Source organism: Eublepharis macularius, chromosome 8 (assembly GCF_028583425.1).
Source record: "Eublepharis macularius isolate TG4126 chromosome 8, MPM_Emac_v1.0, whole genome shotgun sequence".
Taxonomy (NCBI): Eukaryota; Metazoa; Chordata; class Lepidosauria; order Squamata; family Eublepharidae; genus Eublepharis; species Eublepharis macularius.
The window spans coordinates 56252617-56279238 of NC_072797.1; the positions used below are offsets into that span (position 1 = coordinate 56252617).

Sequence of the window (26622 nt, forward strand, 5' to 3'; positions counted from 1 at the left end):
CAAACTAAACTATTACAGGTCTGCTCATCATCACCAGATACAGGCCTAAAACTGTCACTGTGTCTAGGAAAGTGCTTGAAAAATATTCAGAATTTTTTGGATTCAGATTTTTGGAATGGTATATCCATACTGGAATTCTGGATTATTTAGGTTACCAATAATATTTTGGAATTAGGATGTTTTGTTTGTTCGTTCTGTTTTGTTGGAATTCTATTTTTTTTCAGGTCCATTATTCCCTACTGGGGACTCTTTCCAAGGGACTGGAGTGGTTGTTTTTCAAGCAAATGACACCCACATTTCAGGGAACCTGTCTGTCCTCTAAACTCCCCTCCCCCAAGCTTCAAGCAAATTGGATTGAGGGGCCCGGTTCTCCAGGCCCTGGAACAAAGTGCCCCCAGGCATCCTACTTGTCTCAGAAAAAGTGGGGGGAGGTCCATTCCCATGAATAACAATCAATGCAGTCAGTAAAGCTGTTTATACAAAGTATTTAAAGTGTATATTTAAAGTGCAATGTGCCAAAGTCGTAAGTTAGGAATAAATAATCAAACAGCTCTACAGAATAAATAGTTATAAATACAACAGCCAGCACAATCCAAAATGGGCTCCAAATACACAATAATATATAATTATGCTGAACTCTCTCCAACTGTTGTTCCTACTGGAAAATATCAAATAGACATTCCCAAACCAAGGTAAGTACAGGATTTCAATGTTCCTCCTGCCAATCAGTAACATTGTCCCTTCTCTCTTACAGGTAGCAACTCCAGGAAAGTCCAGAACTCAGACTCATTCCACTGAGAGGTAGGTGTGCAAATCCAACGTGGCTCCTGCCAATAGTTAATGTTGTCTCTTCTCTTTTGCAGGTGACAGCCATGGGAAAGTCCAGCAATAGAACTCATGCCGCTCGACAGGTTGCTAGCTCAAGCCAGTTTCAGATTTTTTTCAAGAGCGTACATAGAAACAGTTGACGGCTATCCCAAGAAATCAAAGTACAGATTTCTGCAATGCACTGGTGATCTCTTGCTGTGAGATCCTACTTGTCTCCACTGGTTCCTATGGGAGTGGGATTCCATACTTTCTCCAGTGCAAAGAAACCAATAGCCAATCACACAACAGCAACCACAAGCCAAAAGCCTCCAAATGCAAACAGAACCAACAAGTCCAACACAACCAATGTCAAACCAGAGAATCCCAGCAGAACTACAGATTACTGTGGTGAGCCCAACAGCACCAATGTCAAATCACAGAAGCTAATAATCATGATTGGGCAAGCAGTTCTAAGTGCTCCCCCTAATGTCTGATCTCATTGCCTGAGAGACCTGCCTCCCTCCCCCCTCACTCCTGTTGCCCAGGAATCTGGTAAAAGTGAAGAAAAACATGTCTGGGATCCTTAAAATGCTGGCTCCAAATATTCCTGAATATTTCCAGATTTGGGGGGGGGCATATACTGGTATTCTGGAAAACCCAAATATTGCTCCAGATACCCAAATATACCTGAAAAATACCAATAAGGTATTTTTTGTATATACATTTGGACAGGAAATATCCAAGTTCATGTCCCTAACTGTGTCTTCTTCCTGCGGTGCAGTTAACCCCACTCTGCATTGCTGAGGTGAACTGAAACCATCAGCTGTTGTACTTCCCCACATCCCACACTTAATCAGCAGACTGGATGTTACAGCAGTATTCAAATAGGCTGAGACATTAACAGCTGACTGGCTTCTTCACCTTTAGGGGCTCAACATACTCCTGTACATCACACTGTCCTAGTTCTAGCAAAGTAGTTCCTCACTACCTCTGCCTTAAAAGAGGTGACATTCTGGGAGATTCATGATGGGCTCTTTCCAGTGACTTTAAAAGCTACGTTTGAGGTACAGAGTTCAGATCAGAGCTGCACTGGTGTAGAAACAGTATACTCCCGGGATTCCACAATCTTATCCCTCATGTTATTCAACCTCTGTATAAAGCCTTTAGGAAAACTCACCATATCTATGGAATTGGATGCCATCAATATGCAGATGACACCTAGCTCTATGACTTGTTATCCAAACCCCCTGATAATGCAAGAAGAGGTTCTGAGTCACTGCTTGAGAGCTGCTGTGAGCTGCTTGAAAGCAAACAAATTGAAATTGAAACCAGACAAGATGGAAGTGATGCTGGTTGGAAAAACAGAGATCTTGAAGGACTTGGTGCTTCTGACCTATGATGGGGTTCAGATGACCAGGGCTGATACCTTAAGAGCCTAGGGTTTATACCAGCACTTCTGCTAGAGAAGCAAGTAAATGCAGCTGAAAAAAAACCTTCTCCCAACTCAGACTAGCCTGGAAGATGGCCCCCTACCTTGACACAGCTGATCTGGCCACCTGGATTCAAGTCACATTAACATTGAGACTAAACCACTGTAATGCATTCTACATAAGTCTCCCCTCAACGCAGAGACACCAGGTGGTGCAAAATACTGTAGCTCATTTACTCTCCCATTCAGCAGTCTCTCCATCGGCTTCCCATCAGTTACTAGGCTCAATTCAAGATCATGATGATCACATACGAAGCCCTTCATGGCATTTGCCCCTCACATCTGTGCAGCCATTCTCCCCCTATGTTCTGTCATGGCAGCTTCACTCATCTGAATGGTCTTCTGCAGATATTGACATGCAGTTAGGCAAAATCAACAGCTGCCCACAAACTTGCTTTCTCTCTGGTAGCCCCCACCTTATGGAATGGCCTACTTGAAGAGGTCAGAAAAGCTCCCACTCTCCTTGCTTTCCACAAACTATACAAATTGAATTATTCAGGAAGGCATTCTACTGAGATTTTAGGGCTGTGTCATAAGAAATAGGTTATCATACCCTATTGTATCTGTTTCACTTAATGTTCTGTTGTTCATTGTTATACTTTGCTCAATGAATGTCCTCAATGAATGTTGATTATATTTCACTTGCACCGCATAATCCGTCTTGGATCCTAGTGAGAAAGGTGGACTATAACTAACTGAATGAAGGAATGAATGTTTTCACCTATCAATTCCCTTCTGCCAAATCCCATCTAGCCTAGGAAGGAAAAAAGATGGACAAACAAATGAAATAAACTTGACTAATTTCTTTATGCTTTACTAAAAGTTTGGCTTCATAGAATCCACAGGTCCTCAAATATTCTTCCAAGACTGAAGACTAGCCATTAATCTGAATATAAAGCTATATAAAGTTTTCCTTCATCTCTCCATATGACAAAGACAAAAAGACCTGGAAATGCGCAAAATATGATTTTCAGCCAATAGCTAATGGCTGCTTTGTGGACTAAGGTAATTATAATTCTACTCTAACCATAGCTGAAGATGTTGAAGAAGGAACAGCTAACAGCAGGTATGCAAATTTGTTCTGATCAACTTCTAAAGATTGGAGATTTCCAGAGCCTCAAATTGGTGCTCCATATAAAACCTGGGACAGTAATTTTATTTTATAAATTTCCAAAGTTGGAGAAATCAGGCAACCTCCTCTCCTCCTATAAAAACTTAGGATACCAAGGACAGTTTTTTCAAGGTTATGCTTAGCAGTTAGCACAGTCTACATGGGCTGTTCAAGAGCCTGATTGATGGAACATCACCTCTAAAGATTTAAAACTAGATACCTGTTCTAGAAGTATTTCATCCATTGTCCGTTTATAATAATATGCTCTTCTACTAAACACCAATATAGATTGTAAGACCAGAGCGTTCATGCTGCACTATAGGCATCTTGAGAACCCTACTTTACAGGCTGTTAGTTGCTTCTCCCTCGACTCTTTCAACATATTTTACCAATATAACACATTATGAGTACAGAAAGGCCTTCATTAAGGCACGCCTAGATATTTTACTGCTCACAGTCTTAGAAGGCCAATGGGATTCCAAATAGTGAAAGAGCGTGCCCTGTGATTATAGGTCCATTGAAGATTTGTCCCATATCACATTCCAGTGTCCAAGATTTGAGGCTGAGCACAGCAGATATTTGAGGACCATTACATCTCATCTCCCGGGAAGGTCAGACCTGGAGAAATTAATTTTATTATTGGCAGACAGGAAAAAATCCAAATGGCAAGGTTAACCTTAGCCATCATAAAGGTAAAAAAGACAATGAGGTGTTCTGACCCAAGCATGGTTGACCCATAATTGTTCTACTCTGGGTCATTCTCCTTTCGACTGTATGGTGTTTTATTATCAGATATATAAATGGCGTTTCTTTATTTTAATCCTGTATGTGAAAATGTCCAAAATTTAAATTTAATTTTTAAATTTTATCTTGATGAACATTTAATTTTATCTTGTATTTTTGCTATGGCTTTTTGCTAATGCAACAAAGATTTATGCTGATGAGTTTCTTTATGCTGTTCTGGAAATAGGTCTTACTTTATCTTAAGGTGTTAGTGCTACACATCTCTTTGAAGCAGTTATGAGTTGCTGAGAATATACAGAATTGACACCCAATCCCACAATTTCTTATTCAGATTAACAAGAGAGTATCTAATTCATAGCTATTCGTTTTGTAGCACTTGTAAAATTACTTATCACATTAAAATGGAACCTGTTTAGCATTGTGATGCATGCTCCAAATCCTGGTAAAGATCATTTCTCAGATTTGGAAGACTTCTTTTTGCTCATCTATTTAATACTGAAAGCTAAACAGATTTAACAAAGGAAACTGTTTAGGGAGTTCTTCTCCACTTCTGGCAGTACATGATTATTCATCTATAGCATCTATATCTCTAGCAGCTAACTGGTTTCAAACATACTTTGCGTTCCTACCAAACAGCATCTCTTCCCCCAAACCAAGAGCCAATCCCTGCTTTCCTCCACCTTTTTAGAGTAGCAGGTCCCTCAGAAGGGCCCAAGAGGAATTGTTTACAGGGAGTGTCCATTCAGAAGCAGCTGCCTCTATTGTAGGATGATGCTTGGCATGTGACCAAATGTTTTGTGGAACCTCTGAACATTTTGTGATCTGTCCCAGTCCCCATTGCAGACATTTTGTGATCCCAGTTCTGTGGAAAACATTTTGTGGTGTCACCTTCTATCTTTATTCAAAATACCAACAGCATCCACAAGCTCAACAAAGTTGGGGACCCTTCTGATAAAACTTAGCCCTGTTTACTAATAAATAAGGACATTCAGGATTATAGTGTAAGAGTAAACATAGTCAACAGAACACTCCATTCATATTTATGCAGCCATCTTCCTGGTTTCTTTTCACAAGATTTTAAAGTTAAAATCAAATAGATTTTAAAGTTCATCTATACAGATCTGGTGAATTTTTAGTAAATACTTTTAAATTGCATATATGTTTACATTCATTGTTACATGTAATCATTTTCTTACATGTAGTAATATCAGAATCCTGCTGACTTTCCACCATAAGAGTCACAGCAAAAGACATCTTCTGTAGTGTTCTGTTCTCGTGAGTAAAACCTTCATAACATTTTTGGTGTTAAAAATTTCTGTCGTCCTAAAATCTCTCTTGGCTTTTAAATAACCAATTTGTCATTGCTTAGAAAAGATAATGTTACATGCAATATTACTGGATGAAATATGACTTCAGGAAAGGGAATGATCATACACATCAGTGGAAATTTATTTATTTAAAAGATTTTATGTTGCTCTGCAGTAAAAGAAGTCAAAGAGCAGTTTACAAAAATTGAAACCTAACAACATGAAATATCAAACATGAGCACAATCAGCAGGATGAAGGATTTTTTAAAGAACAAAACTCAATTACTGAAAGCAAATTTTAAAAGAAAGGTTTTAACTTATTTTGAAAGGATAACAGAGAGTCAACCAAATGAACCTTTAAAAGAATAACTTTACCCTTGTTACCCCATCCTTGTTTGATTTCATTGGACATACTAAAGGTACTGTACTCCATTCAAAGCACAGAAAACAGCCTGATAGTTATCTACAATCTATTGACATGTGGTACAGGAAAGAACAAAATACTCTGCTCGGAAATGCTGAAACCATTTTGAGGGGAAAATGACAGAGCTGACTGCTGAATTATTAAACACCCATAGCACTCCCACAGTCTGTTCTGAAGCTTAATCTGAGCATTCTTAATTTTATGAGTTACTTGGCTAGTTAGCAAAATGAAGGCTACCTGCATATGTGTAAAGCTGTTCAAAGTTTCTCTCTCTGGTGATCTTGGGCAGTAGAATTTTTGAGGAACAGGTTCTGCCATCAACCTTGTCCTCATCATCCCCACCATTGTCATGATCACTGCTTCTGTGCCTCTCCCCACCCAGGAGCCAGACCTCTTCCCCTCTGCATCTCTGAGGAGTCTTTGAAGGCAGCATGCTATGCTGCACATACTCAACAGGGCTTTCCAAAATCTCTCAAGACAAAAAGGTTTGTGAAGCGTTACTGGGCATGTATAAGTTTGCCATGTGATGTTTAAAGATGCCTGAGGATGAGAAACATTAATTAGTCAAGCTCTTAGGAGAGGATGGTAAGAAGTGGTCACTCAGATGGCGATGGGACACAGGCAGCGAGATTCAGGGACAGGTGGGAAGGGGTGGCATTCTCAGATCACCCCTTGCCGAGCCACTACTGGATGAAAAAATTGTTGGGTACACCATTACAGGAAATTTATGGGGTGCCCACCATCCTACTGTAGAGCTCAACATTTCATTTTAGATTCATGATTTTAAAGCCAATATGGTGTAATATCAAAGTTTAACCTTGGTTGCTGGAGAGGACTAGACATAGGCAGGAATGGGGGGGGGGAAACCCGAACACCTTGTTCGTCGCTCGTTGCCATCCACGAACAACGAACATGGATGAACATGAACTGTTCCTGGACATGTTCGATGTTTGTGGGGGCCAGAACCAGCCCCACCCCCACTTAGCCCTCTCCCCTCAAACCCACTTACATAGCCCTTTAAAGATCCCTTTAAACTATCAGCTGGCAGGTAGCAGGGGGGGATTCCCCCCTGCCGCCTGCCAGCTGATAGTTTAAAGGGCCCTGGCAAAAACAGCAGTGTCTGCTGGCAACTAGTTTGAAGGGTTACAAAAGTGACCTTCCCAATGTCCAATACCCACCAAATTTGCAGGGGACATAGTCCTCACTGTCCTTTAAAGACCCCCCAAGTTTCAGAGATATTGCACCCTGGGAAAGGCATGATCCACGGGTCTCCCCGTTGGCTGTAATTTTCTCTTCACAGTGGCAAAAATAAGTAAATAAAGTCCTGCTGGAAGTACTTTGAAGGATTAAAGCCAGAAGGAAAGCTAGAAGGAGTTCAGACAGAGTTCAGTCCCTCCCTGCCTCCCATTGCCAAGGGGATTGATTGCAGGTGCCAGACTGTCTGGCTTGATGCTGTGGAAGGCAACAAATGAGGCTTGCAAGGACCACCTGTTCGTTTAGGATGAGGCCTCACGAACAGCTTGTTCGAGAACAGCAGATTAGGCTGTTTGTGGGTTTTTTCTGTTCGTCATGCTATTTGTGCCGATGTCTAGAGAGGACATCTAGGGAAAAAATCTTATCTCAAGGCTGACCTTTTTGGTTTGTTTGTTTGCTATTCCCCCATCTCTTACAATTAAAAAGGTTTGAAATGACAAGTCTTAAGAGTGATGGAACATATTATTTTATATATTATTTTGGTGACATTCTCAAGCTAGCCATTCTTTCCTTTCTTAATGATGAACTTTGTAATTCATCATGGCTAATATGATAAGTGGGTTAAAATGTTTAAAACTATGAGACAAAGCAGGAGCAAACGCCTTCAAATGCTGAGCAAAGCTCATCCTGCTTTAACTTTGATTAATACCAGATCTTGCCAAGAAAGGAGTGCAGAGCCATGATTCAGATTTTTTCCACTAGGGAAAACATATGAGTATGTTGATCACCACTTACCATGAATGTATAAAACTGCCACAGTGCAAAAAGTAGCATACATGAACATCAGCACCCAGGGGCATTCTGTGCAAGCTTTATTGTATAGATTTGCTCCACAATGCCTACTACCATGTAAAAAATTGGAATATTACTGCCAATGTCAATAGATTTGAAGTGACCTGAATACTTCCAGGATGGTATATAGATAAGTTCCTCCACCCCATCATACTCAATTGAATTATTATTGTACTGTCACTGTAACCCACCTTGCAGCAATGATGTGATGTGCACACTTATGATACCAGAGCAATGATACAAATTGTGATGGTACACTGATTTGGAGAACATTTTCAGCAATCATAAAAGGTTACTTGTAGAAGCAGCGTGGGATAAAACAGCCACATATATAGAATTGTTTTAATAATCAGGTGTGCCATCTGTTTGCACTGTCAGACCCTGGAGGGCTAAAAAAGACACAATAGACCCTAGATCACCTGCTGAAAATGCAAGTATGCAGCAAAAAAAGAAAAAAAACTCTTCTAAAGTCCTCCCACACCCAAATGAGCCACAGAGAGCCCCAAATCTAAAAACTTTTCCCTACAGAAGCTAGCTCAATAAAGATGTCATATTACTTACTTTTCATTCATTCTCTGAGGCTAATATTGCAAATGAAATTTATTTTTTTACTTATTTATGTTATTTACAGTCCACTTTTCTCACTGAGACTGAAGACAGATTAAAAAGTGTAAGTACAGTCAATTTCAAAGACATTTCAATAAACAATGTAATTCAGTATATAAATGCAAATTTGCAAAGCTTTAAAACTAGCAGGAATCTAATCCAGAGTTGAAGAAATGTTAAACAGAGTATAAGCAATTCTAAGACGGACATATTAAACAACGTATAAACTATCCAGTAGGTTCCTATCCCTTTACTTATGCATCTCTTTGGGACCACTTCCTTACAGTACAGCTTTCCTATCTGAGTAAAAAGCCCTCTTGAATAATTCAGTTTTGCATCATTTGTGGAAAGCCAGGGAGGCGGGCACTTTCCTGACCTCTTCAGGTAGGCCACTCTATGATATCGGGGCTACCACAGAGAATGCACATGTACTGGCAGCTGTTGATTTTGCCCATGCACAAGGTCGCACCTGCAGAAGGCCCTGTTCAGATGAGCAAAGCTGCTGTGGTGGAACATAGGGAGAGAGGTGCTCCTGTAGATTTGCCAGACCAAGGCCATAAAGAGCTTCATATACGATAGCCAATATCTTGAATTCAACCCAGTAGCTGATGGGCAGCCAGTGGAGTGATTGCAGATTGGGAGTAATATTTATGCTCCTGCTGGCTCCCAATAATAAATGAGCTACAGCATTCTGCACCAACTGAAGTTTCTGAGTAAACTTAAGAGGGAAGACTTATGTACAGTGCATTATACTGTGCTATTATTATTAATAGCACTATGATTATTAATTAATCTTAAAAAAGACATTCCTTCCCCTTATAGTCAGATGTCGGTGACTTAGGGACACCGAAGTTCTGATGGGAAATGTAGGCGTCCTGGTCTTGCAGCTTGGCTCTCTGACTGCTGTCCAATGGACTTTTCAACTGTCACTTGTCCAACATTCCACCAAGCTGCCTACGTTTCCCATCAAAACTTGAGGGAAGCTGACAAGTGTCCAACTAGTGTCAGGCGTCACTTGTCATTTGGCTCACAGTCCTAAGCAACCCTACTCAGGTTATTCAATGGGGCCTACTCCCAGGACATTGTCCTAAGGACTGCAGCTTTAGTCACTTGCTAGGGGGGGAAATTATGAAAATATACTTGCAAGTTGGCTGCACGCTACAGCACTGGAAAGACTGAAAACATCCCCTGCTGGCTGACATAATCATGATATTATTGATCTGTTCCTCCAGCTATTACTAAGGAGGCGGCTGATGATTAGCTGGACTTCCACTGTCTATGCAAAATTCTTCCTTTGCACAGCAGGCCTTTAAGAACGTGGGTAGAGGACTGGGGCAGGGGGCTGTTTCTCTAGGCAATGCTACAGACTGAGCTCAACTGTTGCTGTCTGTCTTGCCCTTTAGGTATATCTGCTGTTACTCTGCAGGCTATAGAAACCTGTCTAGACACAGCAGGGATTGCAGTCTTTAAGAAGGTGGAAGGTGAAGGCATAGAAGAACTTTATTTTCCTTCTCCCATCCTAGGCTGAACCAGTGGGGAAAAGATAATGATTCTACTTCAAATGTGATATACTTTAGATTGGGGAAAAACAAAACTGGAGGCCCATCTTATATGGCTTAGCCTTAATTCCCATTGAAACTAAAGGTGCAACTAAATATCTTTGAGCTGTTCAACCAGACTACTGAAAACTACAGCAGAATCATTAAGATTTGAGCCAATAGATCACACTAGCAGGAGAATGATATTCAGATGCACATAGAAATGTTTTCACTGTTGAGTGAAGATTATACAGTATGCAAAGGTTTCTCCCATTTGACTAAAAAGTATTTAGCAAATCTATAATAACAATAATAATAATTCCATAGAGGTAGCTATGTCACTGCGTCTCAGGAAAACAGGAGTCTAGTGTTATCTTAAAGATGGAAGCGGTGGATGCTGTCAAAAAAATCTGCATGTGCAAGTGGGGAAATATTCACCAATTCTTCCTCTTGTGTCAGCCCTCCAACTCTCTGCTTATGCTGCTCCTGGGAGTCTTCTACCCTCCAGGAGCAGGATTTGGGGGAAGGCATTTCCAGCTGGACTGGGAGGGAAGACACAGAGAAGTCATGCTTCTATGCATGGAAGATGCTCCATATATATAAGTTTCAGTTGGGATCCAGCCCTAACAGTTCTAAGCTTTTGTTTACTAGATCTCATTTTCAGATGCATTGAGTGGCTCCTCATTTTGTTAATATTATATAACTCTATCTACCTAGCATTTTATTTTAGATATTTCTGTGCTTCAAAATTATAAGGCAACAGGTTCCACAATGTCCTTGGAAATTGTGTTCCAGCATTGAACTGTTCTGATTGGTAAGGTTCCTTTGTAAATAGAAAGTGGAATGAAGTACCCATTTTTTCACATCTTCCAAAATTTGTCATTGCACTAATCTGAAGACCAGATTTGGCCCATCTTCTAGGCTCAGTATATAATTCATGATTATAGTTGCCAACAACATGGAGAAAAAAATACTCTTCCCCTTTAATAATGGGATTAATGGGCTTAATAATAATGGGATGTTGGGAGGGAAAGTGGCATGGTACAGCCCTATTTTGTCAGACCTTGGAAGCTAAGCAGGGTTGGTCCTTGAATGGGGAACCACTAAGAAAAACTGTATCAAGATCCTTTCTGACCTAGGGACCTCGGGTCTCCTGGTAGCAGCAGGGCATCCCGTTCTCACCCTCTACTCCCTACCACAACTCAGCTGGCTGGTGGGGGGTAGGCAGGGGAATAGGTCTCCCAGGAGTTACGTCATTGTGCCACCCTGGAGTGCTCCCGTGCTTAGCAGCGGGTCCATTTGGGACCCAAATAGCAATGTCACTTTCTGGAAGTGATGTCATTGCGCCACCCTGGGAGCATGTGTGCAAAGATGGCCAGAAAGGTGAGCGCTGGGTCCCTCCTTCCTGCTGGGACGGTAAGGAGACCTGGCAACTCTTTTCTGACCAGACCAGTGACTGTAATTTGGAGGGCTCAGAGGAAAAGCTTGAGGAGCCAAGACCAGAGAAACCAGGAGGACCTGAGGGATCAGGAAGGGCTACGGCTATCAAGTTCCACGTGGGGTCTGGAGAGCTCCTGGAATTACAACCGATCTCTGTGCAACAGATCAGTTCCACTGGAGAAAATGACTGCTTTGGAGGGTGAATTGTATGTATCATACTTTGCTGAGATCCCTCCCCTCTCCAAACCACATGCTCCCCTGGCTCCAGCCCCAAATCTCCAGGAATTTCCCAACCCAGAGTTGGCAACCCTAGGAAGGGCCTGGCACTGCAAAGACACCAACTGACTATGCTTCAATGCTGGCAGAGGCTACCCTGCCAGAGCCTGCAAGGGAGGAGACCCTGCCACTGGCCTCTGAGACAGCCAACAGGCAAGATGTTAAACACAGAAGACAGGATCAGATGGGCAGTGATGTCTCCACAGGTTTACTGCTGGGGTGGAACAGGGGTGTATTGCCCCGTATGAAGCACTGATTCACCCTATTTTTTTTAAAGAAACTTCTTAATTTGTGACATTACATTTCTACCTCTGCTTTGCCCAGCTATGCCACCAACCCATTCCAGGTCAGGGTAAATTTTTCAAAGATCAGATCCTTAGTGTGCCACGGTATGGTTTGAAAGTACATAATATAACCAGCTTACTGAATCTAAACAGGTCTGGATCTGGTTGTTGCATGGATGAGAGATTAGAACCATCTTGAGTTCCAACAATTGGGATAGAGGTAATAAAGTGAATTACTTGAAACGGGAAATCTTCCTTTAGTTTCTATTAAAGAAGGTAAGGCTTAGTACAAGCAACATATTTATTTAAGGAGGATGTTTATTGTAATTAGATGGAAATAAGGGTTCTTATTTAGCTCCTGACACTATCAGTTCATAGACACCAAAATATACACTTGGAGACAGAGCAATAGATCTTTGTGATGATTTATGAAAATATCACTGATTTTTCTATTTATCTCTTTGAGGTCCCACTTGGAAATTTGGCCAACCCACTTAGCCCAGAAGGCTGGCTGGCTTATTTTTGTGAGTTCTCCATTGCTCATTAAAGCCATAATTATTCAGATGGCTCTTAGGTTTTTTAGGGGTGGGGGGACAAATTCTCAAAACAGGGAACACTGGTTAGAGATGGTGTAATTGTTTGGTAACTGTTCTGTTCCCCCACACACACACACCATGAAGGTGGCTACAGAGGATTTGGCATTTCATGTGTTTAGCTGGACATCTGAACTCATTTTAACTAAGAGTTTCAGATTGTTTATTTCATTCACGCACAGGTCACTTAATAGTCTTAAAACTCTGAAATGACACCTGACTGTAGTAAGATTCCCCTCCTGTTTTTAACATCCAGCCTCAACAGGAGACCTCCAAACCTGAATACTGCTTTGTGTAATTTGGTTGCTCTTAAAGATAGTACAGGATGTTTTGGCATTTACTATGGATCACTGCCTTTTATAATATGTCATGTAGATGATGAGTCATCAGCCAATCTTCACAGCAGGCAATTGGCCAAGAACAATTTACTGGGCTTGGCTGGAAATGAAAAAACTCCAAGGCGATATATTTCTGCTTGTTCTCCTGAGCCCTCAATAGCTGTGTGCCAAGAAGAAATTTAGCAGGTGAAGCCATTTACATCACTCACCTGCAGGGGGGTTACCTGTTGAATTTTACTTGTGCCACCGCTGTTAAAGGTACAGGCACCTTGCTAAAGAAAAAGGTTGCCAAGCCTGGTATGCCAATCCAACATGACCCTTGTTCTGATATACTGAAGTTTTTAGATAAAACTTTACAATTGAAGGAGGGTGGTTGGAGCAACAGAGACCATAAACCACACTCCTGATAATCTAACACAATTATAATTGATATAATTTTTAACCCTTTCGAGGTCAGTCACAGTAGATTTAATGCATGTTCATGTGTTAAACAACCCGAAAACGTTAACTCAGTATAATTAATTTCCGTTGGGTTCAATGAGATCTAATCAGCAATGTGTTTATTACAGTAGCCCAATCCAGTCCTAATCCGATTATGTCAGCAATTAAAGCACGTTACCGAGAAATAAACCCTTCGGAACACAGTTACTTCCGTATAACCAGGCCCAAGGATTCCAGTCAGTGATGGAGAACGAGCAAAGCAGAACAACGGTTATCCGGGATTAAGAGAAAAACAGTGCGTACGGCGTAAATAAAGCTGTGGTCTTCCAAGGGGCATGGCGTAGACGCTTCCCCGGTCTGCTCTCGCCCTTTCAAGTAGCGAGGAGGCGGCCGCAGCAGCGGCTGTATCTGAAGCAGCCCAGCCCTAGCGAGGGGAGGGGTTGAAGAAGCCCCAAGGCAGAAAATGGTCGGTCGGGGGCTGTTCGGAGGGCGAATATAGCCAAAGGCAAGAGGCACCCTCTCTCTGCGGGGAGGGAAGGGCTCCCCTCCGGCCTCCTTCCTGCTCCCGTCATCGGGGATGTTGTTGTTCTGCCTTCAGCAGCGGCGACTGAGGAGCATGAAACGGGTCAGGACCAGCCGAAACGCCCGCCGTGGCATCATGAAGCAGCGGCAGCCGCCCCGAGAGGAGGTGGGGAAAGAGAATCCGGAGTGAGGAGGAGCCGCAGCGGCGGGTTCTGCTTCCCCGTGTGTGCTTCGCCACCCTTGTTTGGGCTCTCGGTCGGCCCGCGGCAGGAAAATGGACCCCTTCCCCAGTAATGGTAAGTGCCCCTCTTCTGGCCTGCCTCTGCGCGCCAGCTGGAACCAGACGCCCCGTTCCTGCCAGAGTTTTTTTTTTAAATAAGAGCAGCGAGCGACTGGCCCTCAGGCTCCAGCCGAGGAGGGGCCATATTCTGGCTCTGCCAGGAAGAGAAACTTGCTGCATCTACAAGGCCGCAGAGCCTGAAGCAGCCTGAAGGTCAAGGGTCCCTCCCCAAAGCGAGTGGGGCGGGAAGGCGTCGCGCTTCGCCCCTCAGGGTAAAAGAGCTTAGATTACAGAGGGGAAAGTTTTACCTGAGCTACTGTTGAGGCCAAAGCGCCTGACGTAGGAAATGTCTTCGACTCCCTGGCTTTAGGGTGCCCAGTCGTTTGCCTTTTGGGACGGGAGTGCCCTGAAATAGGCTCCCACGTTCTGAAGCTGTAAAGTAGCGTAAATTGAAATGGCGTGAACTCTTGCCATTTGTCTTCATTCTCGTCAGAAAAGCACGTGTGAACAACGCAGACTAGTTGACTCCAGTTCGTATGTGCCTCCCCACCCCCATTCGAAAGTGCAGTGGTAGGGTGGAGCGTAGGGCTGGGGCTTGAGAAAGGCTGGCTGCTAGTTTTGCTTGGGATGTAGGAGTCCATAAGAACTAAATGGATTGATATCGAATCCTTCCGATCTGCAGTATAACCCATAACGTGGTCACTAGGGCTGTTCAGTCAGCAAAATAACCCAAACTTTAAAAGGAAAAGCAAGGACAGCATACTTTTAAAATTAAACTGAGTTTTGAACAGGTTTTTTTAAAAAAATTAAGTGAAACTTTCATGGGGTCTTATTTCAAATGAGTGGGATAGCAACCACAAAGCTTTTGCATGAGGACTGGTATTCTTGGTGTAGTCTCTCAAATAGCTATTACTTATTTAGCCTACTCTTCTGTCAGGATAGCATGCATGGTTTCTGCCTTTTATCCAACAACCCTGTGAGGAAAATCAGGCCGAGCAAAACAGTGAGGTTATGCATTGTTGACTTTTGTAACTGAATAGTGATTTTGAGCCAGATTGTCATAGTCTGCAATAAACTTTCTTAAAGAAGACACCTGGGAATTGCTTTCCCCACCATAATTCAGCTGCAGCTAAGTTGGCTAAATAGACATTTGCAAATCAAAGATCAGCATAGCAGCTTTGGAGCAAAAAATGAGCTGTCCTCACCATCTGATATGTTGGTGAAATCTTTGAGACAGAATGTACTGTAAGATTTGCACAGGGCAAGCAGCAGGTGTGTCTAGCTTTAAAAACCTCAATAACATACTACTGTTTAAAAATGAGGTGTTAGTATCTTGGTCAGTTTTGTTTCACTGAAGACGAAAATTGAATGCTAAAATGACAAATATGGAATGTTCATACAGCACAGGGGTTTTTTTTGCAATTTTTTTGATAAACTTTTTAAAAAAACATAAGAAAAGCAGAGTCCCCCTCTCCCTATAGAACTGCCTTGTGGTGTTTTATCCTATAAGGGGTATTGCTCAAATGGAATGCATGAAAAAACAGGGAAGAAAATGCTACATTAGAAAGTGTCAACTTTTTTTAGGGACCTGCAACTTTAGTGTCACATACTAGTGAATAAACTTTTGAGCTGTCCAGAACTCTCTATCAGGCTAGCTATCAAGTAGAAAGGGTGGACATTAGGTTTTGACATCATTCTCAGCAATATCTTTGACTCCCCCCAGTTCTTTTTTTGCATCATAACCAGCCTGATAAAGAGTTCTGGGGACTCTGGAAGCTTACTCATTAATTCAATGATACTTTTAACTACACCTTTAGTCTTGATTAAGACAACTGGACTTTTTAGACTGTGGGACCAGCTTGACTGCTTACACTTTCTGCATGGAATTGTATTATCTCTGTAAATGTGTTCTCTCAAGCCTGCATTTGCTGAGATAACATGGTGGAGGAGTAGAGGCATATGCAGGAGACTTAAAGGACCAATGCTCTCTACAAGTGTCGCTTGTATATAGAGTAGTGTGGCTCATGTGTAGTGTAGCTGCACTAGCTAAGTAGTCTTAGGGTTTTGGAGCCCAAGTAAGGGGAAAATTAATTAGCACACAGGTCTCCAACAGGTAGCTCACTGGCTGTTGCAGAGTACCTTGTGCATCCCTTGGAAAACTCATGAAAAGACCGCTGTAGGCCTTTTTTTAAAAAGAGCTTTTATTTCATAGGATTTGTCTCTGATGCGTAGCTGATTGCTTAGCTTCAGGTGCTCTTCCTTGTCCATATTCTGTTTCTAGGATGGAACAAAATTTGGTAGTAGGCTGGGAGAGGAGGAGCTTGGGATATTTTTTTTGTCACTTGGCATAGCTCTCATTAAAGAAAAGGTTGTTGGCCACGGGTTTAGGGAGATACTTGAAAGAATAGATGAGTTGGTAGGGACTAAGTATCCCTCCTGCTTGCCAGTTTCTCATAGCCTGTAGAGCTATTTATTTAAATTGTTTATAACATTGCCTCAGAGGCAGGCAATGACAAACCACTTCTGTTAGTCTCTTGCCTTGAAAATTCCAACAGGGGTGACCATAAGTCAGCTATGACTTGATGGCACTCTCGACCAGCAACGCCATAACATTGTCTGCCTTTCTCACTGAGGCTCAAGGGGAATTACACAGTGAAAGTCAATATGACCAACAGGATGAGACATCCAATAAGCAATGGAATAGGGTTTGAATTGCAGAAAATGGAAACTGAGCTGAAACAAGGCATGAGCATTTATAACATGACATATTAATTGATGCAGAAATTACATACTAGGAACATTCTTCCAGCAACAGATAGTACATCTTTACCAAGGCCTCTTTCTGAACTATTTCTTTACAGTAGAGCCCTATTACCTATGTAAAAAAAGTGCTTCTGAGCAATTCAGTTTTGCATAGTTTGTGAAAAGCCAGGAGAGTGGGAGCTCTCCTAACCTCATGAGGCAGGTTGTTCCAGAAGGTGAGGCCACAGTTGAGAAAGCATGTGTACTGGCAGTTGTTGATTTTGCTCATTTGTAGGATGGCACCTGCAGAAGTATCTGTTCAGATGAGTGAAGCTGTTGTGCTAGAAGATTGGGGGAGATACAGTCCTGCAGCTGTGAGGGACTAATACCGTGAAGGGCATTGTGATAGCCAAAACCTTGAATTGAGCCAAGTAACTGAAGGAGGAACTATACAATGGAAGTAATATGCATATTCCACCTAGTTCCTGATAACCTAGATGCAGCATTCTACACCAGATGGAGTCTCTGAGGTGACTTTGATGGGAGACATATATAGAGTGCATTACAGTAGTCTAGTCTTGACCTTATAACCTCCAGGCTCTTAATGGAACCACCAATCATCACCTGAACTCCATAAAAAGTAAGAAGCACAGTGCCCTTCAAGATCTCTGCCTGCCCAGCCAGCATCATTTCCATCTTGTTTGGATTCCGTTTCAGTTTGTTCACTTTGGGGCATTTGATCACAGCAGTCAGAGTGGCTCGGGACCTCTGTCAGAGGATTTGGATAGAGAGATATAGACCTAGCTGGGTGTCATCCAGTTCCAATTGGATGAGATCCAGTTCCATAGCTATGAATGATTTCTCCTGAAGACTTTACATAGAGATTGAAGAACATGGGGGATAAGGTTGCACCCTCTGGAACCTCGCAAGACAACTCCCACACTGAAGCTAGGTGGTCTCCAACAGCAACCACTTCAGTATGATCCATGAGTAACATTTCAGTGTGATCCATGAGTAACAATTTAAACTAGTTCAGGGCACATCACTGAATACCTACTTCTGCCTCCAGTCGCCTCAGCAAGATGGCATGACCTACTGTGCTGAAGGCTGCAGATAGATCCAAGAGGAGGAATAAAGAAACATGGCCGTTGTCCACATTCAGACATAAGTCATCAGCTAAAGTCACTAGAGCTGTCACTGTCCCAAACTCCATCCTGAAACCACTGAAAAAGGTCCAGAGGAGATCAGTTATTCAAGAAGACTTGTAATTGGTCTGCTGCCGTTCTCTCAATCACTAGAAAGGGCACATTAGAGACTGGATGATAACTGGCCACATCATTTTTAAAGTGGATGGATAACTGTCTCTTTGGGTGGCTGAGGGAAGGTGCCCTGAGTTAGTGACTGGGGTACTAGGAGACTGGTAAACAAGAAGAATCCTAATCTATTCCCATCACCAGCTATAGATTGTACTGGGAGACTGTGGAAATTGAAGGACTCATAGAAGATAATAGCAGTTCTTCCTCCCTGACCATCTGTGTAGGGTTGGTGGATGACTACATAGCCAGGTGGAGTGAGTTGGTACAGACGCACCACATCATTTTCTTCCAACTTTGTTTCTGTTATGCAAGTCAGGTCAATTCCTTTTTTCTGTAACATGCTGGAGAGGCATGCACTTTTATGCCTCAGCAGTCTGGTGTTGTACAGTATTATAGGGACCCTGACATCATAAACCCATGGGATGCTATGTAGATTAAATAGGCAGTGAGCATCCTTGCCAGATACTAGCCATCATTGAAAACCCACACCCCTGTCTCTGCCAACTCCAGTATGCACGAAAATAGTGCATTCATCAAACATCCTGCTCCAAATAAAGAGTATCCCCAGAATTGCTAAGAAACCTCTCCATAGTCAACATCCTAGAGTCCACAGAGAAGCCATACAGCAGTCCCGTTGTGATGTGTTAGTCTTAGTGTTGTCCAACAGGTGTTGTTCTATATCAGTACTGATCCTGGTTTCCAGGTACATAACTGGTGTAGCTCTCCAGTAGTGGGGAGACTTTCTTCCACTTTTGGGCAATGGCGGGGCCTCAGCCATGGCCCAGGGTTTGCACCAAGAGGCTTGTGCCTCTGAGGATGTACTGGCCCTTGGAAGCTGGGGGAACCAGTCTCTCTTCACCTTTAGTAGTGCAAAAAGACACAGGAAGCAAACTTGAACCAAGGAGCAAAAGCGCGCGCAAGCGCGTGCGTGCATGCGTGTGCGTGTGTGTGTGAGCGAGCTTTCCCTTTGCCTCCATAGATCCAATTTCTAAAGCATTTGTGAGTTAATTATGTCATGCCCCCGCCCCTCCACCTCTGCAATGAAAAATACTTATCTTCGATATGCAAACAATGCAAGTCCTGTCTTCTTCAGCCAGGATATGATATCTTCCCTCAACTTTCTTGTTGGTTACTGTGAATCTTGAGCTCTAGGCAACCATCAGAAACACCTTTGCAGATGTTTAACTGAGTCATAAAACTACTTTTAGAAGTGATTCCATGTAACTTCCTGTAGAAATGACCTGTTGGGTTTTTTGTGCCAATGTGATATATAATCAATCCAAAACTAAATTTAAAAATGCTAGCCTGCAGTGTCTCTGTATAGTTCTTGATATAGTTCTCAATGCCTTACATATTATCTGTCACTTTAAATATGTATTCCTATGTACTACCTGTGCTTTATGTTTGCTTTATGTTGTCTAATGTCAGTCCTAGAAGTGATTATGTTCTGTTTCAGTATTTTCTTCTACTTTGTAGTGGATTCTTGCTAATGCTATGTCTTTTTAAACTTGTATCTATTTACCCTATGGCATTATTTATGGAAATGTCCTTGACACTGTATGGAAATGTACGTGACACGAATTGTGCTAATCTCATACTGTGTAATTCTCCTTAAGTCTCAGTGAGAAAGGTGGGCTATAAATGACATAAATCAATAAACCAGAGCCTGATTCTCTGTTTATACTTGTTAAACCTCTCAGATCCAGAATATAACTAAGGATGTTATCTATATTTTATTTGTTACTTATAGTCTGTCTTTCTCACTGAGCCTCAGAGTGGATTACACAGCATAAATCAATACGCTCAACTGCTGGGACATTCAACAAACTACGTGACAGGGTGTGCAATTGCAAATTTGCAGAGATTTGAAAACAAGCAGAAATCTAAGATTTTACTTGCCATAAATTATAGTTTTAGAATCTGGATTTATCTTAAAAGTAATTGTGAAATTTGGATGGATTTGAAGGTCCTCTCTTAGTCTCACTCTACCTGAAACAAGATCTTTTATATGCAGCACATGTAGCAGATTATTATCAGTTATGTGCTGTATATGCTTATAATCAGGCTGTTTTTATTCCTATTCTTACATTCTCAAATGAGTTTGCATTTGGGTCTCATGTGTAATCAGGTGTTTGCATACCTTCCTACTATTTCACCCTGTTTCTTGAAGAAGGCTGTTGCCATAATGAATAGATTAGTTTAAGGGGCAACAACATTTTTTTCCTGTCATCTTCAAGCTATTCAGAAGCAGAGAGCAGGTGTGAGCAAGACTCAGTGTGTCAAAGGTAGGGCAAGTACTCATTAGGCTAGTACGGGATGAAATTTATCCTCTACTTACAGAGAGTCCTTAGTTATGTCTCTGGCTTCATAGTTAATTTTTTATTACAGTTTTGGATTTAAATGTGTACAAGACATTAAGTTCTAAACCAAAAAAGGAGTATGTATTGCAGTATTACTAGCTGAAAGGAAATAACAAAAATGTGTTTTTTTTAATGTGTGTAAAAATAAGGAAATGGATAGTATGCCCCACATAATAAAAACAAGCAAATAACTCCCAAGCAGATGATTGGTGTGGTATGATTATATACTGTGGGATTAGTTGACACTTGTTCTCTTTCCCTGCCAACTTCATTTTCTGGTGTGTGGGGGGGATAATTAAATTTAAAACTTAGTTCTATGTGAATATCAAGAAAATCTAACTTGATTACTTATTAAGAAAGAAATTAATCTTGGGAAGAAATAAGATGTCTAAAAATTGGACTAGTGTTGCTGCAGGGCTGAGAGAAAGCAAGGAATATTGGTATTTTATTTTATAGTAATATGTTAACATAATCCACATTGTGTTTGGTAAAACTTCTTTCTGTTCTGTTGATATTTATATGCCATTGTGATCTGATTTACCATGATTGATGTTAGTATATGCTTAACAGGTTACTGAAGGTAGATGGGGTAATGTCATAATACAACTTCTGTGATGTCATGAGTAGCCTTAGAAACAATTCGGACATAATAGGTAAAGAGGCAGGTAAGGAAGCTACTATGGCTTTCATGAACAAATTGGATTGTAAAGCAGAGAGGCTACTCTTTACCACATCTTGCAAGCTGTTGTCTTTGGACCCTGCTGTGGAATGTTAAGATGAACTGAGACTTGCAGATTTAGACCCTTCCCTGGAGTCCTGACTAGGGGTCTTCTATCTGCTGCTGAAAAAAAAATCTGCAAATGGGGTAATCGTGGACATCATACTATGTCAAGCAGTTACATTCTTAGTGGGGTGTCTGGCTGTGCAGGCAGAGTAGCATTAGGTTACAGAACTCTTGCTCAGTGAAGTGAAGAAATGGGTCAACAATGCCAAGTGTCACATAAGAGTGTCCTACTACAGGACAGGCCTAACAGGACAGAAAAACTGTGGCACATGTCATTACCTACAGCCTGCAAAGTGTACTTGTTATTTGTGAGGAGTAGAGGCGGGCACAGACTGGGAAAAAAACACAGACCATTGGCCCGTGGCCCATCGTGTTTCAGGGACCATGAACTTTTCACAGATCTGCCCCAGTTCAGGGACCGGTTTGTCGGTCTGTGGTCCATCACTTCTGGGGGCCCTAGGACCACCCCATTCACACTCAGAGATGCCAAACTCACAGTGAGTCTTCAGGAGGCTCTCCTCCAGCCACCCTCTAAGTTTGGCCAAGCATTTTGGAGGTCCGAGTTACAGACCCCTAAAGCAGCTGGCCCCAGGAAACTTCCAGTAGATAGAATAGGAGCCACAAGCACCAGTTGACTTGCATTGGCTTGCAGCCATTGGCAGAGTCCTAGGCTAGAGCACAAACAAGGCAATAATTGCCAAAAGACCAAAAACACTACCTGGTGTTGTTCAATCTTAAACTATATTGTTTAAAGTGCAAATGCTTTATTTGGTGTACAATAATGAAGAAATTCAAGTATAATTTATATTGCTACGTCCCTTTGTTCACATTAATCGAGGTAAGTCCGTTATTTCAATCAAAAAGTCCATATATCCAATAAGGCTACTATTTAGATTTCTTCTAGGTGGATGCTGATAGGCCCCGGTTCCTCCTGTGGAAGCCCGAGGCTCCCGTGAATTGGCAACGAGCCCACCGACTTGTGCTTTCGCTCGTTTTGATGTCTCTTCTTCCCAGCCAATAATTCCTTTCTACAAATATAATTAACCGTTCATCAAGCAACCAACATACAATTGTAAATAAAGCATTTTCTACATATTCAATATGTCAGACTTACAATTTTCCTCAACGTTGTCCATTACATACAGCATAGCAGCAATCCAATTTCCTGTTGTATGTAACCCTCATCAGCTACTCCGTATTTAACAAAATCACATGCTGCTCATTAACACATTAAAGGGTGAGAGTTACTCTAGGTATCTGGTAATTACATTACATTTACAATGGGTGTAATGCTACAAAGGAGTAATTCTTGCTCCTAAAGGCTTAAATAACAAGATAGATTTTACCGTTTTCTTGTAACTCTCGCCCTTTAATGTGTTAATGAGCAGCATGTGATTTTGTTAAATATGGAGTAGCTGATGAGGGTTACATACGACAGGAAATTGGATTGCTACTATGCTGTATGTAATGGACAATGTTGAGGAAAATTGTAAGTCCGACGTACTGAATATGTAGAAAATGCTTTATTTACAATTATGAATGGCATCATCTTAGTTTTGGTATTTCCCTATTTCATTGCATTTACATGAATATTCCAGAATATCATAGAATATATTACCTTAAATTGGAAAATGGAACTTTATCTTTATTTTCCTGGTGTATCAGCTATGTGAATCTAGTAACTTCTTCCTTAAAGTACTGCTGATTTCCAGTCTTCTCATAGGAACCTGTAAAGAAATTGTGTTGACCCATTAAAAACGTGCCTAAGAAAAACTTGGATTGCTTAACAATAATAGTTTTTGTTCAGTCACGCTGAACCCTATGAAGGCAGAGGTCTTGTACTTGGGTCATGGGGTGGCAGATATGGGGATCCAACTCCTGGCTTTTGATGGGGCACTACTTGTGCCTGTTCCGTCAGTCAGGAGTCTTGGCGTGATGCTGGATTCCTTATCAATGGAGACCCAGGTCACAGCAGTTGCCCAGTCTGCCTTTTTCCATCTTTGGTAGGCCAAGCAGCTTGCCCCTATCTCTCAACTCATGACCTAACCACAGTGATCCACACAACAATCACCTCCAGATTGGACTAATGTAACTCGCTCTATGCAGGGCTTCCCTTGGGTCTGATCCAGAAATTACAGCAGGTCCAAAAAGCTGCTGCACGTGTCCTGATGGGTGCCCCATACAGGGCATATGTGACTCAATTCTGCAGCAGCTTCACTGGCTCCCTGTGGAGTTCCAAATAAGGTTCAAGGTTTTGGTCTTAACCTATAAAGCCCTAAACGGACTGAGACCAGCATACCTGAGGGACCGCCTCTCCTCATATGTACCCCAGAGAGTGCTTAGATTGGCAGGAAAACACCTACTGGTGGTCCCAGGTCCCAGGGAGGCTTAACTGGCCTCAACCAGAGCCAAGGTGTTTTTGGTCCTGGCCTCAACATGGTAGAACTCTCTGTCGGAAGATACTCGGGCCCACCAAGACCTCATGTCCTTCTGGCAGGCTTGCAAGATGGAGATGTTCTGCCAGGCATTTGGTTGAGGCTAGCATTTAGATCCATGAAATCAGCTTCCCTGCTGGTCTCCTACCAGTGTGTGTGTGTGGGGGGGGGGACACAATATGACCGTCTGCCCCCACACATGAATAGTGACCAACTGAGTATCAACTCACATCTCCACCCCCTCACTTCTCCTTATATGGATTTCAGGGAAGGGCAAAGGGAATCGCATCCTGGAACATCTGTGATTTTACTGTTTTGTTTATTGTATTTATTTGTGTGCTGTAATCCACCCTGAGCCCACTTGTGGGGAGGGCAGACTATAAATTTAGTCAATCAATCAATTAATTAATAGTTTTAAAATGTTTAGAAGAAAAGTGAAGAGATCCATAAATACAGCACCAAAAGGCAAAATAATTTACCCGTGTATTGTATGTAGACATATAAGACAAGCTTATCTTGCATTTGTTGCACATTAACTAGAAATTGGGCATTTCAGTGGAACAAGTTGTACAACATACCAGTCCCTGTGAATGACTTGTGACAAAGCTGCCTGAAGAGGTTTTACCCTTATAAATGAAGCAAGGTGAGAGATGCTGATAACTGCTCCAGGCTTGCAACTGTTATGTAGTTGTATAGGCTTTCAGCTTTTATCCTTGTCCCTTACTTAATGGGAATTCTTGGATCACAAAGAGAGAGAAAAAACACTAGCTGAGGTTTCCTGCATTCATGCAGCTCAAATCAAAATTAAATAAACCCTAGGAAGTAACAACTCGTCAACATTTTAAGCATTTTCTTCAGCTTCATACAAATCCCCTCCTCCCACTACTGCTATTTGGGAATGGGAGAGATAGTAAAGATTCCCTGGATCAGCTTTGTTCCTGAAGCACTTTGCTATAAAAACATCAGCATAATGTTTCATCTTAGGTCTTTTTTGCATTTGTCAAAATAAGTTTTGGTGGTGGTGGAGAACCAATTTCTAGTTAAACTCGTGGCTGTTTAACAGTGCAATCCTGAACAGAGGTGCATCTTGTAAGCTGATCTATGTCAATAGACTTAGGTCCAAACGAAGTGTTCTGTGTTAATGTGACCTCCTCTAGAGTGTATAATAGAAAATAGTATGGACAATACTGGCATGGAAATTCATGGAGATTTAGGGTCTTTCTACACAGTTACTTCTTTTACAAGTTCTCCACAGAGCCATCCCATGCACTGCGCAGACACACAGCACCTTGAGGATTAGCTTCTATAAAAAAATCAAATGTGAAATGGGCTCAGAAAATTGCCACTGGGAGAGAGGAAACTCCTCCCTTTCTCCCAAGCTTTTCCCCCCATCAAAAACAGTGTGCAGGGGAGACATTTCCCCATTTCTGCAGCTCCATGTGGAGGTATTTTGTCCATGTGAGGCAGCAGAAAGGGGAAAACTCTCCCACCTGCACTGTTTTTGCACGGGGGGGGGGGGCGGGGGGGAGAGGAAGCTTGGGAGAAAGGCAAGAGCTTTCTTCCCCTGGCAACAGCTTTCCAGGCCCATTTTTAATAGAAGCCAATACATGATCTGATGTACATCTGCACAGAGCACAGGTTGGCTCCATGGAGAACTTGTAGAGAACTCCTAAAAGACGTAACGTGTAGAGAGACTGTCAGAGGCAGTGCTGAGAGAGAGCTCAGTATGATGCCAAATAGTCTGCTCTCCATAGATGCCATTTCCTCTAGGGAAACTGATCTCTGTAGTTTGGAGATCAGTTGTAATTCTGGGAGACTTCCAGGGGCCACCTGGGGGTTGGAAATCCTAGACAGCTGTGCCTGCTATCTCCACGCAAATATTGTATGTACTCATCACCAAGTGATACAGTAATGAGTACAGTGCTACACTCAAATGCTTCAGTAGCATGCATCAAAATCACTGGCACTCTTTCCCTGAATTCACAGCCACCTCCTTCTGGCAATATGTGTAGGACAGGCTTCCCCAAAATGGTGCCCGTGGGCACTGTTGCACCTGGTGCCCGCCAAGTGTTCTTAGAAAGTGGGTGGAGCCTGGTGGGGCTTTTACCAAGCATGGCTTCTGATTGACCATTGGAGATTTGATTGGCTGTACAGATTTTTAAAAACATTGCTTTGACAGAAGCTGCTTCCATAGCACAAGGATCTTCACAGTGTGACTAAAGATACACTGTGGCAGACATTTTTGTCGCTGGCTCCACCTCCTGCCACAAAATAGGTCCTGCTGCACCCACCACACTATATCAGAATTCCAAATGGGCCTGCAGACTCAAAAAGGTTGGGGACCCCGATGTAGGAGATTCTAGCCAGCTGGTAGCATTATAGGTATAGTGCATGTAGAGGTGTGCATGTGCGTGCACACACACAATATCTAGGCTTCCTATAAATCATATGGAGCAGGGGCAAAATTTTTGAATGCTACATATAGGTCCAATTAAGGGCTCATTTAAATTGCTTATTGCAAACTACTACTTAGTTTATCTCTCCCATCTCTAGAGCATTCCCAGTGGTTCCTACATGCTGAGTACTTGTAGTACACAGACTTGTTGATGCCAGTTCAAACTATAGTGGAAGACCATGCATTCAGCCTATATTGACACAGTGTATTAACAAGTTTTTTGGAAGGATTTATTTCGTAGCTAGAAAGGTTTTGTTTTGTGGCAAGAAACCTGGTAAAACTGC

At 42.1% G+C, this 26622-nt stretch overlaps 1 protein-coding gene across 1 annotated transcript in view; it reads left to right on the top strand.

The window, feature by feature from the left end:
• The first annotated feature begins 13900 nt into the window (after window positions 1-13900).
• LNPEP (leucyl and cystinyl aminopeptidase) overlaps window positions 13901-26622 on the top strand; it is a 65080-nt gene continuing 52358 nt past the window's right edge. The window contains exon 1 of the mRNA XM_054987533.1: window positions 13901-14262. Within this exon, the coding sequence (XP_054843508.1) occupies window positions 14241-14262 (22 nt within the window). The 5' untranslated portion in view covers window positions 13901-14240. The remainder of the gene's footprint in view (window positions 14263-26622) is intronic.